This window comes from Hydra vulgaris, chromosome 10 (assembly GCF_038396675.1).
Source record: "Hydra vulgaris chromosome 10, alternate assembly HydraT2T_AEP".
Classification (NCBI taxonomy): domain Eukaryota; kingdom Metazoa; phylum Cnidaria; class Hydrozoa; order Anthoathecata; family Hydridae; genus Hydra; species Hydra vulgaris.
This window is the reverse complement of record NC_088929.1, coordinates 27827501-27848421: the sequence shown is the minus strand read 5'-3', so window position 1 is coordinate 27848421 and position 20921 is coordinate 27827501. Positions and strand designations below refer to the sequence as shown.

Here is a 20921-nt window from a genome sequence, read left to right as displayed (position 1 = left end):
TTTGAAAAAAAAAAGTGTTTTTCAAAAGTAAAAACAAAAACACAAAAAACTTTATTGCGTATGTAAAACAAGAAAAAAAAAAAAAAAAAAGTAATCTCTTGAATTCAGACTGGTATGGAAACTTTTTTCTTGTCAGTTTCAAGTCTTACTCTATCTATTTGGTTTTTACATTCTTGTGCAGTTGCTGTTTTTAATCATATTCATTTCTTTCATCATTTTCACAAGCTTTCTTCAAAATAAGATAGTGTCTTTAAGGTCTTTTTTCAGATTACTAAATCTTGTATTTTATTTTAGAAGTTAAATTCTATAGACTTAAATAAAATCTTTAATGGTATCATTACCAAAGACAAGTTTACCACTCTATCACTTATACATGGGTCTGTCCTTAATCAGCACATTGCTAAAAGTATTTCTCACTTCTTAAACAGGTTGTAATCTAAATAAGTTCAAGTCACAGTCTTACAAAAGTTTTCTTTAGAACTCGCTTTATTTCTCTATTTAAGAAACTTTATTAAACTATTTAAGAAGTGCTTAATTGAATCTTGTTTTCCTAAAAATGACATCATGTAGTTCCAAAATATGGATATCACTCAGATCCCTCTAAATTACCCAATCTCTTATTAGCAATGTCTTTGATTCTTATTAGCAAGGCCTTTGATTCTTATTAGCAAGGTCTTTGGTTCTTATTAGCAAGGTCTTTGGTTCTTATTAGCAAGGTCTTTGGTTCTTATTAGCAAGGTCTTTGGTTCTTATTAGCAAGGTCTTTGGTTCTTATTAGCTAGGTCTTTGATTCTTAAATTTACAAACTTCTAATATCTGAACTTATGTCTAACAACTCTAACCAATATAAATTTCAATCCATTTATTCTACAGCTGACTTGTTAACTGTTATAGCAGAAACATTTTACTGTGCATTTGATGTATCTAATGCAAGTAAAACCTTTCTGTTATATCTGTAAACTTTTGATGAAGACTGGCATGTTGATCTTCATCCTAGCTTTGTTATATGCTGATCTTCATCCTTACCTTTTGTTATATAATGAATCAAGAAACGTTTTTGAAATTATTTCTTTCCAACTGTTTTAAAATCACCCTTAGTTGATAGCATCTATATTGTAACTTTCATCTCGATCATCCAAGTCATATTTTAAAAATCCGAAAAATTGTAAGCGTAAAACATTCAGAAAATATTTTCTCCTATTTTCCACTTAATTTTGCTTTTATCTGAATTGTTTCCAGGTTTTCTTTCTTAATTTTTGTATGAGTGATGAATGAAAAATCTTAAAAACAAATACATTAAAAAAATATCCACCTAAACATGTATGGAAAACGTTTTGGATATCTGGAAAAGCTAAAAGTTGAGTAAAATATCTGGAATTCCTGAAATATCCGGAAAAAGATAATCCTTGAAGGTGCCACAGGGTTCCATCCTTGTTCCCATGTTATTTCTCATCTTTGTTAATGGTTTTCTTAATGTTTAAAGCAGCTCTTTTTGCTGATGGCACGAGTAAATACTCCTGCTTTGACATAAAAAGTACACATTTTCATGGCTTAGAACTAAATATGATCGATTTTTCTAGCAGATATCAATGACTGATACAACAACATCATTAGAAACTTATTTAAAATATCTTTTAAATCCTTAACACAAAAAACTTTAAAAATATAAAACTTTGTTTTGTGCAAAATGTGCACAATTCAAAAAAAAAGAAGAGACTTTAAAATTAATTGAAAACAAATTTTTTGCATTAAAATTAGCTTTGTGAAAAAAACATACCAGTATGGTGTTCCAACAAAAGAATTAGCTGGTACTTTCATGGAACCAGACCCAAAATCAGCTATAAGAAAAAACATTTACTCTTAAAAAAAATTTCATTCATGTCAAAATTTTAAAGATCAAAAATTATTTTCAATTCTAGGTTCTAGGTTCTAAAAACTGTTCTAGGTTCCAAAAACAACAAGACTCAAAATTTATTGACTCTGAATTTTTATTGTTTTTGTTATGTCATATTAATGACATCATACAACATTTAGAATTCTGAGATCTCAGAGTCCAGTTATAAATTAAAACAACAGGACACTGAACCTTAGAAATATTACAGCCTAAACTGTTACTTCATATATTAATAGAAAATTTATTAAAAAAGCACTTACCTAGCTTAACTACACCTCTTTCTGAAAGTAAAATATTTCCAGCTAAAAAAAAAAAATTCAAAGATGTTTTAGATATTTCATTTAAATGTTCAACATTTGATAATACTATTTTATTGATGGTTATAAATAGTATAGCAGGCCTTGTTATGAGATTTTGTTATGTAACTGAAATGCGTAATGCAAGTAAATGTAACTTTACTCAATATACATATTTATATTGTTAAAAGTTAAGTTATGCCAGTTGCATATTTAAAATTTTTAGTTGCATGTAATTAAATTTAATTTGAAACCACGTTAAAAATCACTCAAGCCTAAATGTCTTTAATTCAACAATATTGTTATAAAATAAAATTATTAATAAAATTTAAAAGTTGTTGAAAGAATTATTTTTTCCTTATTTTAAAATTTTTTTAAATGAATTTTTCTTTTAAATTTATTCTTCCTATTTATTTCTTAAAACATTCATAACACAACATTAATATTTTACTAAAAGTAGCCTCCTTGACTGTAATGACTTTCATAGCCTTGAGGAGGTGAATTAAAATAAAAATAAAAAATAAAAAAATTTACATTTGTTTTTTCACAACTAAGTTTATTTTAAATAAAGTTCATTCTATGATCAATCTAAAAAATTAATGATAATGAAAAAACTTTTGTTAAAAAGCAATTTTAAAACTAAAAAAATCATCTCTTCGTAAATTTGTTATATAAAGTTTACTAAAAAAATTCTCTAAAATAATTTTGCTTTAAGCTTAATTAAGGTTTGTCGGCAATGCATTTATATTGATTTGAAATTATGAATAAATAAACAAAATAGTTAAATGTAACATAAAATAATAATATTAAATTTGATAAAAAGAATTTTTTTTTTCTTTAACAAAGTTTGAAGAAAAAAAAGTAAAAATAAAATTACAAAACAAATTTTTTTAAACATTTTAAATGTTTAAAAAAATTTAAATAAACTTCAATAAAATAAATTTAAATCTATTATAAATTATTAATAAATTTAATTTAAATATAAGTTAAACTGAAAATTTTTTTTTTATCATAAAAAGAATATTTCACTATTTTGGTGAGAATGTTTTTCACAACAATTTTTTTTTTTTTTAATTATTCACCTCCTCAAGGCCAAGAAGGCTACTACAGTCAAGGAGGCTACTTTTTGTGGTTACCCTCACTCAACTCTATAACTTCAAAATACGCACCTATACGAACAAGGCCGTGGTACTACCAGGAAAGTGGTGGGGATCGAACTCGGAACTTCTCGCTTACTAGGCAAGCGTTCTACCACTACACCACTACCACATAATTAATGCATAATGTTTTCTGCATAAACTATTTCAAAAGGCTGTTTGAATACTATAATTGAAAATTTCTTAGGCATAACTTAAATGGCTTAAGGCGTAGGTAAAATTGCCATTTTGTAAGTAAAATGGCAAACAGCATAATGCTTCTTAACAAGGCCTGGAATAGCTCAGTTATAATCCAAATTATTAATGCTAGATTAAACATCTAAGCATAGAATTATTCACCTAAGCACCTGACCATACACAATTTTTAAACAAATTTAATTAAATAAAAAATTAAAACAGCTATGTATGTATGTATATATATATATATATATATATATATATATATATATATATATATATATATATATATATATATATAAATGCATGTTTAGAGAAACAGTATGACATCACACTGAAATAGCCTGTTGTTGGAGGCTTTAGTACATACATTGACTATCTTATATACACACACACACACACACATATATATATATATATATATATATATACACATATATATATATACACATATATATATATATATATAATTTTATTGAGATTCACTCCCAAATCTCGCTCTCGCCTGCACTCCTCTAAAGTGAAGTGATTTACAGGAGCAATTTACAGCAAAAGTTTTGCAAAAGTTTAATTTTTTCATAAATATAAACCACTTTTTTCTTTATTTTTGTATTAGAAAAATTGAAAATTTTTGTACAAACATTTAAAGTGGATGTGATTTTTTTGTGTAACAGTCACTGATTTTTTTTTTTAGTGCTTGGTTATATTTTAACTACACAAATAACAATTAAATAATAATTGACTTTATCAGTTATTTTTTACTATAACAATTGTTTTGTTTTTAGTAAAGCAGAATTTTATTTATATTATATATTATTATACAAAGTTATAATAGAATTAGTAAAAAAAAAGAAATTTTTCTTTTTTCAGTGCAGAGATTTATTCCCCTTAAAATCCTTGTGAAATACCTGCAATAAAACTGTAACATTAATTAGAATATGGTCAAGTTCCAAAAGTTATTTTAAAAGAAAAGTATTATCATTGTAACTAAGATGAAAAACGCAAAACTCACTTTAGAAATAAACAACAATTTTAATAAATAATAAATCCAATAATTGATTAATAAATTGATTAATAAACTAATAACTGATTAATAAATCCAATAATTGATTCATAAAACTTTTTTAAAAGCATGATTATTTTTAAAAAAATATAAAAAGTGCCAATTAAAATGGTAATGTTTTTAATTAGATTGAAAACTGATTAGCTTTCTAAATAAAAAATCAGTTTCTTATGAAAATGCCATTATGAAAAAATTGATAATATTCTGTCAAAAAGCTTTTTCTTAGTCAATGTTATGTTTTCCTACTATTAAATTAATGTTATTATTTAAAATTTAGTTTAAATATTAAACATTTTTTAAAATATATTTAAAAAAATAAGCATTTTTTTTGATGGTCATAACTGCTTTTTTTTATAATATATATATGAAATTATAACGCACTAAATTATTGCATAATAATTTTTATATTATGCAATGAAATATATATTTTATATATTAATTATAATCATATAAATTATATAAATTTATATAAATTTGTCTCAAATTGAGCAAAATAAAAAAAAATATAATAAACAATTAAATGCTTTGATAAAAAAAAATTGTAATTATATAAACTTTTTTTTGGTGAAATTTTTTATTGTTGTAATAACTTTTAAACTTGCTGCAAATAAGGAATGAAAACTTTATTTGTTTATCAAATTTTGATAAACAATACAATATTTTGATAAAAAAAAATTGCAAATAAGGAGTGAAAACTTTATCAAATTTTCTAAATGAATAGCTAGAGAAAAATCCAAAGAAATCATCTAATTTTTCATGGCGTGATAAACAACGCTTGTTATGTAAATATTCTTGTAACATTAACATTACAAGCATATGCTTGTATATGAAAATGTCCATTTTTATCCATCATACGAAAAAGCTATCAAAGAAAAAAAAAATCATCCTAGTGTTAAAGTTTTTGTTAAAAAATTGAAAGTTTTTTTGGCAATATACCCAGTAAACACAAAAACAAGTCAGATTCTAGATGTCTATAGACATCTAAAATAGGTCTAGATAAAGACCCATTGTTAAAGACGACTATTATATGCCTTCCATTATGAAAAACATCTTTTATTAATATTATATTTATAAATGGGACCTAATAAAAGACATCTATTAAACATCTTTAAAAATCCCCAATATAAACAAAGTTTACATCTGGCATTAAAATATTTTATTATGTAAAGATGTTCAATATAATATGTTAAATATATTACTCATTACAAGCATATGCTTGTAACGAGTATGAAAATTTTTTTAAAGTGAATAAAAAGATAGCTCGTACAAAAACCGAAAGCTCTTCTAAAAAGCTGAGAGCAGAGAAAAACTCTCTTGAAATAACCATGGTTTTTAGAAGAGCAGCTCACATGACTTACCATGTTCATTTTAAGAGAGCTTTTCTCCGCTCTCGCACTCATTTACTACAACTGAAGCCTGCATCAATGTACCTTTTATAAGTTATTGGCACTGTATTAAAGCTTGTTGGGTTTTCATTAAATTTGATAAACTGTAGATAGGCTTCTGACATAACAACCATAATGGACAAACCAATCGGACCAGAACTTAAAAAGATATTTTGTCATCCCATAAAAATAACATCGACTTACACAAAGATCAATAAGCTTGTTAATATCTACTAATGACAATTTAGTTTGCATCATGAGTTCATCTTTATCTTGGTTTAAAATATCAATTACAGCAATTGTTGCTTTATATAGTGGAACAGATAAATACAAATTAATAAGATCAAAGGAAACCTGAATTTCATTTTTTCAATAACCCATTCTTTAGCTGCAAATACAAATCAAAATGAATTTTTAACCCTGCACTTGTTTTTGTTAAGTGGAGGTTGTATTATTTCAACAAGATGTTGCGAAAGTTTATGAGCTGGTGTACCACTGGTTGCAACTATAGTTTGCATAGAGTAAACTTTATCACCTTTATGCAGGGTTGGCAAAAACCCAAACCAACTGGGTTTTTAGATTTTTGCTATAGTTTATAACAAATATTTAGTAATTAAGTTTGATTAATTTATAGTTATTTAAAAGCTATTTTTCATTCAGGTATATCGTCCAACATCAGCAACGAATTAGTGGAAAATTATAGAAATAAAGGAATCTAAGTCTTCCAAATTGACTGCAAGTTTTGGATGGATTTTACGGAAGTTGCACACTTTTCCAGCTAGTACTGGATTAAAGGATTTTTGTCATCCATTTTGTCATGCATTATTTGGAGCAACATTAGGAGTGGTTTAGGAAATAGTTGAAATGTATGAATTTACATTTAAGAATCAAGATGCACAATTGCTGATGATTAAGTTGTTAGACTTTTTAGTATTAACTTTTTATGCTTGAATATTATTGCTCTAAGTAAAATAAAGTTTTCAATGCGACAAAATTGTCTTATAATTTTGTCATACTGATTTATTTTAGACGTAACTTGCATTTAATGAATTGTGAGTGACATCTAAAATAAATTTGTTAAAATGTTTAGTGTTGTAAACCCTTTGCTTTCATTTACAATAAAAATTAGTTTTTAAATATAAATATATAGTAGATTTTTATTAATACTTTTGGGGTGTCTTATCATTATGTTGCTCAGTGAATTAAAAGCTAAACTTTATCCAACACTTGGGTCAAAGTCAAGAAATTCTAATTAATAATTATAATTTTACAAAAATTACCTTTAATATCTCGATGTATTCTATTATTCTGATGAAGATGGTTCAATCCATTTAATGTACCGTGACAAATAGCAGCACACTCATTCTCGGCTAATGGTTTTTTGTGTACTAAAATACAAAATCTTTGGAATTTAAGAAATAAACAGTCTAACTACTGTTTACCTAGAGTGGCAAAAAAAAATACTTATCCATTAAAATGAAAATTCATTTAATTACCTTCTAATATGTCTGAAGCAGAGCCAATACAGTATTCCATAACAAGCTAGAAAAATAAAAGCAAGGTTGTAAATCAAAAATATAAAAATAATGCCACCTTAAATTTTCATTAAAAATAATAATTTCAAAAATAAAATAAATGACCTTCAGTTAGCATAACTACAACAATTCCATCGACACAGCCTACTAATTTTTGTAAATGCAAAAATTATATTTAAGTTTTTTTTTTTTTGGTAATAAAACAAGCTATGTTATATTAAAGCTGGAGATTGTAATGCTGGTTGAAGTTGGCTAAAGAGCTGTTTACTCATTTTAGTATAAACAATTAATAATAATATATTTATAAATGTTCAAGCATTTTATATACATATAAAATGGTTGAACATTTATAAATATTTAATTAAACATTCTTTAATAACACATGAAACATTAGATCAGACCTTGTTAAGAAGTGTCATGCAGTATTTTACATACAAAATGGTGATTTGCATGTGCTTTCAGCAATTATATGTTAAGCAAAAGCATTTTATATTGGAATACTTAAACTATATTTTAATATCATTTATGTGATGTTTGTCAGGTATCCAAAATTAGGGGGAGAATAAATGTATAGGAATAGAAAGGTAATATAAAACAATTAAAGCTTGTGAAAAATGGGTAAAGGGTATGAAGTTTAAAAATTATGTATATAATAGATACATATTACATACATAGTTTTTTCTAGCTTAAAAACTATGTATATAATGGTCATCCATAAATTATGCCACACTTTAGGGGAGGGGTAATGTTTTTGTGATGACTCATACAGAACTTGTTACTAAAGAATTACGATGTTATGACAAGGGTCTAAAACAGTCAAAAATTCCAAGACTTAATTTGTAGACAAACCCATATGTGTGTGCGCCTTCCTTAGAAAATACACTGGAAGTCTTAAATGGTATAAGTAATCTAAATGTGAAGAGATGATTATAATTCAAAAACATACAAGAGAAAGATTTTATATACAAAAAAGAAAAGATAAATAGTTACAAAGCAAATATATGAGCAGCGAGATTTAAAAGAAAAACAAAATAGAAAAGTGGTGGGATTCAAACCACAGATACTTCGTGTACGAAGTTAACACACTATCCAAATTAGCTAAACATGCATTTATTGTTGAACAAAGTGAAAGTAAACATAATTAAAAAAGTGATGTAAAAGTAAAGCCTATAAGATAGATAGGTATATGCACATACATGAATAAACCAACATACAAGTGTATATAAACATATACACATGCATTACATAGACATATTCATATAGGGACAATATATAGTTGTTACATTAAAATTATACCTATAGTTTACAAACAGATAGCAATTTATTTTTTGCTTTCCTCTTCAAAAAAAAACTAATAAAGTATAGGAAAATCATTCTTTTTAATGTCAACTTAAAACTGTTTTTGTTTTTTTTGTTTTGCTTTGCCTTATCCGATTTTGGGAAAATTGAAGAAGCTGAAGAGAGAAAAAGAAAAAAGGGATGTGCTACTTTTAAAGTTTTGTACCTTATAAGAATGTTTTTACTAGCAAAGCAAAATTATGAGGTCTATTAATATTTTTATGAAGTCTATTAATATTATAATATTTATATATATTATAATATTTATATATATTATAATATTTTCCTTGTTATGCCAGTAAAAGGAAGTTTTTTTTTTGAATAAACAAATTTTTTTTAAATAAAAAAATTATAAATAATAAATTTATTTATATAATTTTTTTGTTAAGTTTTTTTACATTTAAAAAGTTCATTAGGTTTTAAGCCAAATGCAGTAATGATTTTTTGTCTTTTATAATTTCATTCAATGTAATGACATCTCAAATGGACGAAGCGTTTATTAACGGTGAAAAGGAAAAAAAAAGAAAAGGAAAGGCGAAGGAAATTTTTTTTAAGAATAAAAAAGTTTAGTTAAAAATAAAGTAAAATAAGCAAATTATTGAAAGGTATAAACGAATTAAAAGATTGAAGAATAATAAAACACGAAAATGAATAAAAAAATTAAAGAATAAACAGATTTAATAAAATAAAAACAAAAAAATTAAAAGCAAAGTACTAATTTACAAGAAAAAAGTTTAAAAATTATTTTTTAATTAATTTAGTTTACGCATGCTTTTATTTATTATTATTGCTGCTAATTTTTTTTTTGTTTGTTTGTTTATTTTATTTAGGTGTCACTCCAATGACTAGTTTTTAACTATATGAGTGACACCTAACCTTATTTTGTTAAATTATAAAAAACTTGTAATTTTTCAATTTTTGGTTGAATAAATGAATAAAATAAAAAAAATAAACACAGCCTTTCATTACCTTTTGTAATGCTGTAAATATAAATTTCCTGTTACTGATATATATTTACTCTCTTAATGAATGAATGTTATATGATTACTATTTAATTGGTAAATTAAATGAAATTTAATTACCTTTTAATTATGTATTAGAGGAAGTCATATAATGACACATACATACATACATACATACATACATACATACATACATACATACATACATACATACATACATACATACATACATACATACATACATACATACAAATGAAATGAAAATAATAATTTTTATAAACTTTAGTTATATAATGATGTAAGTTAGTTATATAATTAATAATGTAAATGTTGTTTCTGAAAAACTATAATTTTATTAAATCTTTTAAAATCAAATTTTTTTTAAAGCTTCAATAAAAAATGTATATGGCGAAAAAAATTTTTTATTGAATTAAAATATAATGTTGACTGCCACAAGCAAGGTTTAACAAGAAGACAAGGTTTATTAGATACACCATTTTCAAGTGATTGTGGAAAATCATGTTTTATCTATCATTAAATCTATAACAAATGGTCGTGTATATGAAATTTCTGAAATTGAGATGACAAAAATCATTGAACAAAATAAATAAAATTTTTAGAAAAAAATGTGTTATTTTTTCGAATATATTTAAAATATAACTGTGAGCATGTATGTTAGGGTGGTTCTAAAAACAACATTTTTTGAAAATGTCTGATGGAACACCCTAAATGTGTTCTATGTAATAAATTAATACTACATTTAAAAAAATTTTGAATAAAAAATTTTTTTAGGGATCACTCAAAAAAAAAAACATCAGATGATTTTTAGGGAGTGTCATCAGACATTTTCAAAAAATGTCTGATGACACACCCTAAAAACTAAAACTTAAACATCTCAAAAACTGTAAAAGGTTCCAACTTTTAGATTTTCCTTTGATGAACTTTATAACATATACAAAATTAGCGAATTCCAAAACATTGAGGTGACAAGAGTCTGTTATTTTACATAAAATGATCCAGAAACAATTGTATTTGCTATACCAAGTTTTTAAAGTCTATGCCAAATGTGTGAAGTCAAATTACAATTTTTTCTAGGTAATAGTCTAAATTGTTAATAGAAATTGAAATAAATCTTTTTTCTGGTTTTTCTTCAGATAATAAGAAGTTAAAACTCTAAATGATAATTTTTCTAATCCAACAGCACAAGTCACAAATAGCAAAAAATATCAGGAGAATCAATACAACTTCTTGATGCTCATTAAAATGTTAAAAATGAAAATATGATAAATCAAAATAACTACAATTAGTATAGTATATATCCTTTTTTGACAAGTTATTAATTATGACATTGCATGAAACATTAAAGAAACTGCCACTTTTCAAGTGGTATTTTATGAAAAGTTAAATATTGGAAATAAGTCTGAAACCTGATGTGATAGAGCAAAATTTGTAATAATACAACCCACAATACTATTGTACATAATATAACTGCAAAGATTTTTTATAATTTTTACAACAACACTACCCCAGCCTAATCACACAATACAGCAGGTGGCAAGGAGAGCAAGAAAAAACTATGCAAAAATGATTAGATTTGATAGTTCTCTGAGAGTTTCTATAATAACAATACTTATTGTTAATAAAGTTGCAGTGAAATGTTTAAATTATTTAAAGCAGTTATTTTCAATTAAAATATCTTTATAATCATTTAAAAATAATCATTTAAAAATAATCTTATATTTGACACCTAAGTTTCATTAAAGTCACCCAATCATCATTTCGCTCAACACATTTAACAAAATTGTGCATTCAGAATTACAATTTAAGAATTTTCAATGAAACACTCTGATTTGTTGGTTACACAATGTTTTTCTAAATTACATGACACTTTCAAATTTATAAACTGTATCTCTTAATTACATATTACAAATCCTTCATTACAACTTTATGTTCCTAATAACGTCTAAAAATGTGAATTTCTTGTTATTTTAATGAAATATTATATTCTTATTATATTCCTATTATATTCTGATTCATTAAAACTATACATATGCATCTTTTCAGCTTGATCATATAATAATCCATAAAATAAAAACAACACTAAAATAAGACGCGTACTGGGTCCATTTTTCCCTACCGGCAAACAGGATATAATTAGAGCCTTACTTACTATATACAATATACTTACTAATAGCAATGGGTTCCATGTATACCTATAATAATAGCCAGGTTATTTACCAATTTCTTACACTAAGAAAAACTATACAATTAAAATGAACCTAAATAATAAACTAAATCTACATTTTAACTTAAGTTTTATAAAAATAAATTAATACACAACAATATTAAAATAATTATTTTTATTTAAGTGATCTTGATTGCGTAGTATAAATTATAAAATATGAATAGTATGTTATTAAAAATAGTTCAATAGAGGAAATAATATACAATTAGATGAAATAGTTCAATAAAATGTTTAAAAATAAAACTTTCAAGATTCTAAACATTTTGGTACTTTTTTTACAAATTAAGTTGATGACTTGTAATGTCTGCCAACAATTCCCTTTCACAGTTCATCAAAAACAAACATTCACACATTACTCGAGGTGTTGTTAAAAGAAACTTGTATACTTCAACAGAGGCATGGTGGCTCTAAAAAGCCCATGCGGGATTTTTATTAAAAGGCCTATATATGCGGGATTTTGCCATATATGCTTGATGTAAAGGCCCATGGGAAAAAAAATATATATGTATATGTATATACATATATATCTATATCTATATATCTATATCTATATATATCTATATATATCTATATATATCTATCTATATATATATATATATATATATATATATATATATATATATATATATATATATATATATATATATATATATATATATATATATTTATATATGTATATATATATATATAAACTCACAACAGCTAAAATGCCACTCTAAAAATTGTGCCGTTATGGAAATAATTTAAACATAAAAGTTTTTATAACGTAGTTTCATTTAGCAGTTACTTAATTTAAAAGCATTTCATATTTTTTCAAAAAATGCTATTTTATGGTTTTTTCATTTCAAAAATAAAACAAAATTAAAATAATGAATTAAAAAAATTTAAAGCTATGGAATCTTTATAATTTATTTTAAACTTACCTATAATTAATAGTAATAAAAGTGTGTCGTAAATAAGTAAAGTTCATAAGTGTAATATCAAATTGTATTTGAAAATATTTGCGGTACTCCCACACCTCAATTAAAATAAGTTCGTTAAATAATATGGTTTTACGCTATTTTTAAAAGGTTATTTATGTTATACAAATTTTTAAACTCGTGGGAGTTATATATTAAAAACATTCGCAAGTTTTTTTAATTGATAGCGGGGAGTAATTTTATGGTTATCTTAATTGTTATTCACATGTACAAATACTCATGAAAATTGATCATTTAAAAAAGTATCTTATTAGTAAATCTGTTACTCATGATCATTTTACTCAGTGAGTAAAATGATCTGAGTAATAGATTTACTAATAAGATACTTTTTTATTATAATATTTCAATAAAGATTCAAACAAAGCACTTAAAAGGTTTTTCTTTTTGTTCATTTATAATTGTTAATGTATTCTAAATTGTGTTCAATTTTAATTGCGTGTGTATTATCATATTATCAATTAATGTGTGATTTATCATTTTGAAAGTTTTTCCAGAAAAATATGAAAAAACAGAAATCCGGATGGGAAAAAAAGAAAAAAAATTCCAAGCTGAGTTAAAGATATTGCAATTGGGACAAAAAACTCTCTCTGGATTCTTTGCATCATCATCAACTACTCCTATACCATCTGATTCCAATGGTACCTTGGAAGCAATTACAGACAAGGTTTCTAGTCACAGTAACCCAGTTGACTTATTAATTTCGAAAACATCGGACCAAACTAGTATTTAATTCCTCCAAACATTGGATAACATAGATGATTCAATTAAACTTTGGCAAAGGCCAGTAACAGGACAAGAAGTAAATTTTATAACTTTTACCCATCAAACCAAGCTCTGTAAAGAATACAGTATCCAGAGGTTATAAACGCAATACTGATAATGAACAAGATGAAACTGTACGTACATGGCTAAACTTTAACCAGAAGAAAGAGAAATATTTTTGCAGTGTATGTATATGTTTTAATGGTGATGCTAACAACATTTTTGTGACTGGATGTCCGTTAGACCCAATGGGAAGATGACACCATCTACACAACATTAATAGACATCAGTTGCCCACTGCAGGATTAGACGCATTCTTTATCTCTAATGCAGGAAAATCTACGCGTCACCTTCTAGACCAAGGCATTATAACAGTTGTAGACCAAAACCGTTTTGTTCTTAAAAGCATTGTAAAAGCATTTCGCACTCTTATTATACAAGGCCTACCATAGTGTGGGCACCGAAAAGAAAATGCTACCGCCATTTTAGAACCTTATTTGCGGTATGGAAACATTCAAGCCTTGTTAAAACTTCTAATAACAGTGAATCCAATGCTTAATGAACACTTGAGGCAGCTTTCAGCCAACGAAAAGACATCGCAAAAATGTAAGTTTGGTAAAAAATCTGGTGCAGTTAGCAGAGGATCAAGAATTACCTGGCTTAGTAACGACACCTTTAATGCACTACTAAAAGTTTTCACTACTCAAGTACAAAAGCGAGTTATCAGTCTAATAAATAAAAATGGTGTTTTTAGTAAACAAGCTGATTCAACAACAGATATAGCTCTGTGCAACCAGATGTGTCTTGTAATTTGTACCATTCAGAAGCAACATCAAGAGAAAATCGATGAATACATTTCTTACATTCCATTACACAATATCATTGAAGAGAGGTTGATTGATTTGTGTGAAATAAAAAGTGGAAGAGCATCAAATTTATTTACAGACACATCTGATATGTTGGACAAAACAAACCTTGACTGGAAAGCGAATTGCATTGCGCACTGTTTCGACAGTGCATCAGTGATGACAAAGCTTGCAAACCATTTTCGTGAAGCTACTCAAAATGTGAATCAACCTTTGCCTTTCTTCAACAAGTTCTACAAAAAGAGAGTATGATTTTAGCTATATTATATTCCCAGATGTTGTCGTGGATGAGTTAATGGCAATAATGCAGTTTCGAGATAGCGATTATTCCAGCATGAATCAATAAATCTCTGCAACCCTGTTGTAATTGGAAGAAACTGGAAAAAAATTTGACCACTATTGGAGATATGCTGATTCATATTGCAAGGTAATAATATTAATATTAAATTATTTTGAATTATCTTGTTTGATTGCTTCATAACTATTTAACCTTGTTAAAAGAATATTTTGGTACATATACATTCTGATATTAAAATATTTGCATGTTAACTATTATATTTATAGGTACTTCAAAGAAATATATATGATATCATAAAATTAGATCCAGAAAACTCAAAGTTTAAAAATGATTTAGAACGTTTAAGTATAGCATACAGAAACAGTGGTGGCAGTGTCTGTATGAAACAGCTATATGCTTTTCCGAGATCGGCATTTCGAGAAATACGTTCTTTAATATTCAGTAATATATTGACAGAGATTCACGCTCAATTTAGTGATAAAGGATGTGAAGATTTAAATAATTTGTGTTCAATTGTATGTCCAAATAAGCTGATTTATAAGACTGACAAAGAAATTGATGCGCACAATTTCAATCCATATTTTGCAAAATTCCCCTCATTGAACAACATTGATTGTGCTAGTCTTTGACAAGAACTCAAAATACTTCAACTCTATTTGAAAACTCTTGGCTCACGTCGAATCGGGATACTGAATGACGACAATGAAATGGAAGATAGCGAAGCAAAAAATTTAGATAACAAAGAACGCGTATTGGCAGAAAATGACTACAAAACAGGAGCTCATAAAAAAAAGAATCATCTTGTGCACCATTGTCTTGTATGCACTTACAAGTAAGTTTTTCATATTTTATTGTGTTCAGTTATTTAATAAATTTTGAAATTAACTATGGTTATTTGTCCATACTTTAGATATAATCTGCAACGGAGTGCATTAGGAGGATCTTTGGCAATGAAAAATACATTTCATATATATCACCATATTTTGACGCTAAGTGTTGATATTGATAAGTGCGAGAGAGTATTTTCCGCTCTTAAACATGTAAAAAACAAGTTAAAAAACAAATAGACCCAGGAACATATGCGAGATACGTTACTATGTTACTACGTAACATAGTAATGTATCTCGCCATGAACGACACCGCCTTCTATTTGGATAGTTTTTTTTAATATATATTATATTAAAAAAAACTATCCAAGTAGAAGGCGGTGTCGTTCAGGGCGAGATACGTTACTATGTTACTACGTAACATAGTAATGTATCTCGCCATGAACGACACCGCCTTCTACTTGGATAGTTTTTTTTAATATATATTGTATATTTAAATATGTATTCCTTTTTTTAATCTGTCTGAGGACAGGATATTACGGAGTGATTTCTTTATTTACATACAATAATATAAACTGTATAAAAATAAAAAACTTTATTTATTATAAAACAAGTTTATATCTGTTTCAAAACGTTACAAAAATGCAAAACATGAGTTCGATACTTGTTTATATATAACTCAGTTTAAAATTTAACACCAAAACATTTTTCTTAAATGAATTAAAACGCAATACAATTATTATATAGTAATTGTATAGCGTATTAATTCATTTAAGAAAAATGTTTTGGGGTTAAATTTTTAAAATAAGTTAATTTTAGTCCATTAATAATAATAGCTATTATTGTTGGGTTAGCAGACTTATTTAAATTTATTTTGTCAACATTACGATTGTTAAAAACCGTTTATGGGTTCATAATTTTTCTTATAAAAAAAATATCATAATACGTCTTAAAACATCTACTTTGTTTTCAGAGCAATACTATTATTATGCAAAATACTAATATAATTGCGCTCAAAGTTGAAGACTTTAAATCAAGTGATTAATAAAATTTAATTAGTGCAAACAGAAATATTGTAAATGATTGTGGAACTTCTATATAATGTAGAAAAAATTAAAATTTGCCAAAAGGCCCATATTTAGATGCAAAGTGAAAAGCCCATGCGGGAATCCCACATAGTCTCTGGGGCCACCACGCCTCTGTATTTCAAACAATTCATTATAATCTAAAGAATACATATTGAATTCATAAATAAAATTTGTTACACATAATAAACAAGAGTTACATTTTTTTTGTACATTTATTATTATCATTTTCCTGAGAGCATTCAAAACCTTTAAAGTCTGAATCTTCTTGCAAATTGCTTTGGTTTTGATATACATCATATACATCTCTAATATCAGCTTTGGATACTTGAGGTTAGAAGTTCACAAAAAATTGTTCTTCTAATTTATGTTTATCGATATGAGGTAAAAGTTCACAAATTTTATAAATAGCTTTAGAATAAATTCCATTTTTTGTAATTTCTTCAGACATTCTTGGATCAAATAGTTCAAGATCACAATAAAGTTTTTTACTGCCCGAAAATCTACATTCTAAGCAAGGCAATCAACATTCTAACTCAAGTCTATTATATTCCCGTTCAAGCAATAATATTATCCATAACTACATTAAATGTTTTGATTTTATAAACATTTTTGGGAGTATCATTATCTCCTATGTTTTGGTTAGTACTTGAATTTTCTCCATAATATTTTGGATTGGTATTTCTTTTCTTTTCACAAAGCTCTAATTCTATATCTATGTCTGACTCATCTTCCCAAATTACACTGGATACAAATTCAATGAATATTTTTACTCCTGCACTGACTGGTAAAATTTCTCTTTGGCTTTCTTTTAAAGACTTAATTGTTCCATCAATTTTTCTCCATGCTTGAATATAATCTAGACCAGATGTTTGTAAGTAATCAGATAGAGCAGTAGTAAACTTAAATATTTGCAAAAACATCATTGTTGTTAATACAGGTAAGTTGACCTAGTAAATTTTGAGCTGTACTATTTATACTGTTTGAAAAATCAGTTGTAACAGAAATTTCATAAAATGCAAATACAATTTGCACATATACAAATTGCTTTCTGTCATCATTCTTGGTTCAATTAAATTAAATTTGTAAATGAGCATCTTATTATATTATTAATTACTATAACCAATGCTCAATAAATAGATAATATAGGTACTAATAGCAATTATAGTTTTTTAATAAATTATTATGTATTAAACATTAAAAAAAATCATAATAATACATACGAAACATGACAAGGACTGGTACATACTACGTAATAATAATTATTGAAGTTTTAATAGTTATACTTTATATAGTACTTTTTCCACTCATATCCATATCTCATTATTCCAATGGTAAGCCACTTTTACATAAACTTTTCTGTGTACTAATATCAAAGTCCTGTTTTAATATTATTATTTTATTATATATAAGTATATAACATTAACTAGGTTCACCACACCAAATCTAAAATGATTGTAACATTATGAACTATTTTTAACTTATTCAAATGATTATTTTAATAGTTTGTATTACTAAAGAAATGTAATTATCTAGAAATTAAAAAAAAAATACAATTATGAAATGAAGTTACTGAATTAAACTGAACCTAAAGGTACCTATTTGGTAGGGGGCCCAGGTCTTATAATTTTTAAGAGAGCCTTCCAGGATTTCCCCGGTATCCGGTTGCACCACTACGCGCCTGACTAAAACCAAGATGGTCATCAAACAAAAATTTTTTATTATAATAACTGATTTTGAAGTTTCCATTTTACAATAAATACCTATACCTAAACTAAACTTTAAAGAAAGTTATAGTAAAAAGTAAAAAAAGGAACATTGAAACAAAAATATAAACTCAAAACAGAAATATACCATATTATTACACTTTTATAACAACCTTCTTGCAACCTTATGACTCTAAAACATAAACCTTGACAAATAAGGCTGATGCTTAGAGAAATAAAGTAAGTGCACAAAAAAGACTATCATAGATATAATGGGATTTGTACCTCCTATTTATAAAGCAAGTGCACTGCCACTGCACCACTATCATATTTTTTAACTAATAAAAATACTAATTTACCCATGCTGTATTTTCTTTAATATAGCAACCATGGTACTTGACAAGGTTTTCATGCTTTAAATTCACAAAAAACTGGACTTCCTTTACAATATCCTGCCATTTTTCATTTGAATTTTTTCCTGAAAAAGACATTTTTTTGATAGCCACAGCTTCTGATGTTTGATTGTTACGAGCATAAAAAACAGCACCAAAACTTCCATGACCAATTTCTCGCAGATCAATGAAAATTTTATCGGGATCGACATCAAAGAATAAGCCTGCATATTCTGGACTTTTGAGACCCATTTTTAAGTTAGGCATTGTGTCTATATGCAAATATTTTGCAAAACCAAATTTATTTGCACTATTAGTAAGTTCATTATAATCTATATTATATTTTTTGTCCCTGGTATAAAAAAAACTAAATTTTTATGTCTAAATATAAATACAAACATGCTAAACGCAATCATCAGGTAAAAAAATATGATTTTTACTTGTGGAAAAATAATATTTTTTACCTGATGATTGCCTTTAGCACAAAACTTGTAGTTGTAAAAAACATGTACTTTTACTTATAATAATAATAATAACAATAATAATAATAATAATAATAATAATAATAATAATAATAATAATAATAATGATAATAATAACAATAATAATAAGAATAAGAATAATATATATGTGTATATATGTATATATATATATATATATATATATATATATATATATATATATATATGTATATATATACATATATGCATATATATACATATATATATGCATATATGTATATATATATGTGTGTGTACGTATATGTATTTATATATTTATATATAACACATATTTAAATACATATAAATATATACATATATATGTATATAAACACATATATATTTGTAAATACATAATATGTATGTATTTACATATATGTGTGTGTATATATATATATATATTTTTTTTTTTTAATATATGTACATATTTAAATATATATATGCACATATATATACATATATGAGTATATGCTTATATGTAATAGTAGTAATAGTAAATTTTTGCTGTGCTGGCAAAGCCAGTGAGTGTGTTTTCATGCACATTTTGACAGCTGTTATGCTTGATAGCTCTTTAGCCAGCAATCAAGAATGACTTTAAAATTATCAACTAATTGTGCTGTTACAACTTCATTTGGAAATGAGTTCCACAGATTCGTAATTCTATTTAAAAAGAAATGTTCTCTTGATGGAAGTCTGGCAAATTCTTTGTAATTTTAAAACAGTTACCTCTCAAGTTGTTATTTACAAATGAAAAGTTGATTTCTATATTTTCAATGTCAGAAGCAAATTTAAACAATTAAATCAAGTCACTTCTTTTTCTTCTTACATTTAAAGCAGTTAAGTCTAAAGAAACAAGTTGATCGTCATATGTAAGGTTACTTATTGGCGGTACAAGTTTTGTTGCTCTATGTTGCACTCTTTCAACAGCATCACAATCTCCTTAGGACCAATAACTGAACCTTGCAAGACACCACTAAAAATGTCAATCCAGTTAGATTTAATACTTTAACTATTCTTTGTCGTCTACAATTAGGTTAGGTTAGGAATGACTCAATCCATTTAAAAACAAGACCAGTGATTCCATAAGCTTTTAACTTTAATATTAATCTTTTATGTGCAACAGTATCAAAAGCCTTTGTAAAATCTAGCAAAACAACATAAACTGGTGTACCATTTTCTATGCATGTTATAAAATCAATAGTTTCAAGTAAATTTGTTGTACACGACTTTTTCTTCACAAACCCATGTTGCTACTGCGCCAACAAATCGTTATTATAAAAATATTTTTCAATTTTATTTCGGACTATTCCTTCTAGTATCTTACACAGAACTTTTTTTTGTAAAGTGGAGTTATATTTGCAGATCTAAATTGAATGGACAGTTAACTAGTGACTAAAGATTCCCTAAAAATTAATGTAAATGGTAGAGCAAAAGCATTTGATGAATTTTTGAA

General features: G+C 25.9%; 1 protein-coding gene across 1 annotated transcript in view; it reads right to left on the bottom strand.

Annotated features, from left to right (window-relative positions):
- LOC100215909 (serine/threonine-protein kinase TAO3) overlaps positions 1-19372 on the bottom strand; it is a 51038-nt gene extending 31666 nt beyond the window's left edge. The window contains exons 1-5 of the mRNA XM_065807675.1: positions 18936-19372; positions 7469-7514; positions 7253-7360; positions 2155-2196; positions 1778-1838 (exon numbers count right to left, since the gene is read on the bottom strand). Of these exons, the coding sequence (XP_065663747.1) occupies positions 1778-1838; positions 2155-2196; positions 7253-7360; positions 7469-7514; positions 18936-19235 (557 nt within the window). The 5' untranslated portion in view covers positions 19236-19372. The remainder of the gene's footprint in view (positions 1-1777; positions 1839-2154; positions 2197-7252; positions 7361-7468; positions 7515-18935) is intronic.
- Positions 19373-20921: the final 1549 nt, after the last annotated feature.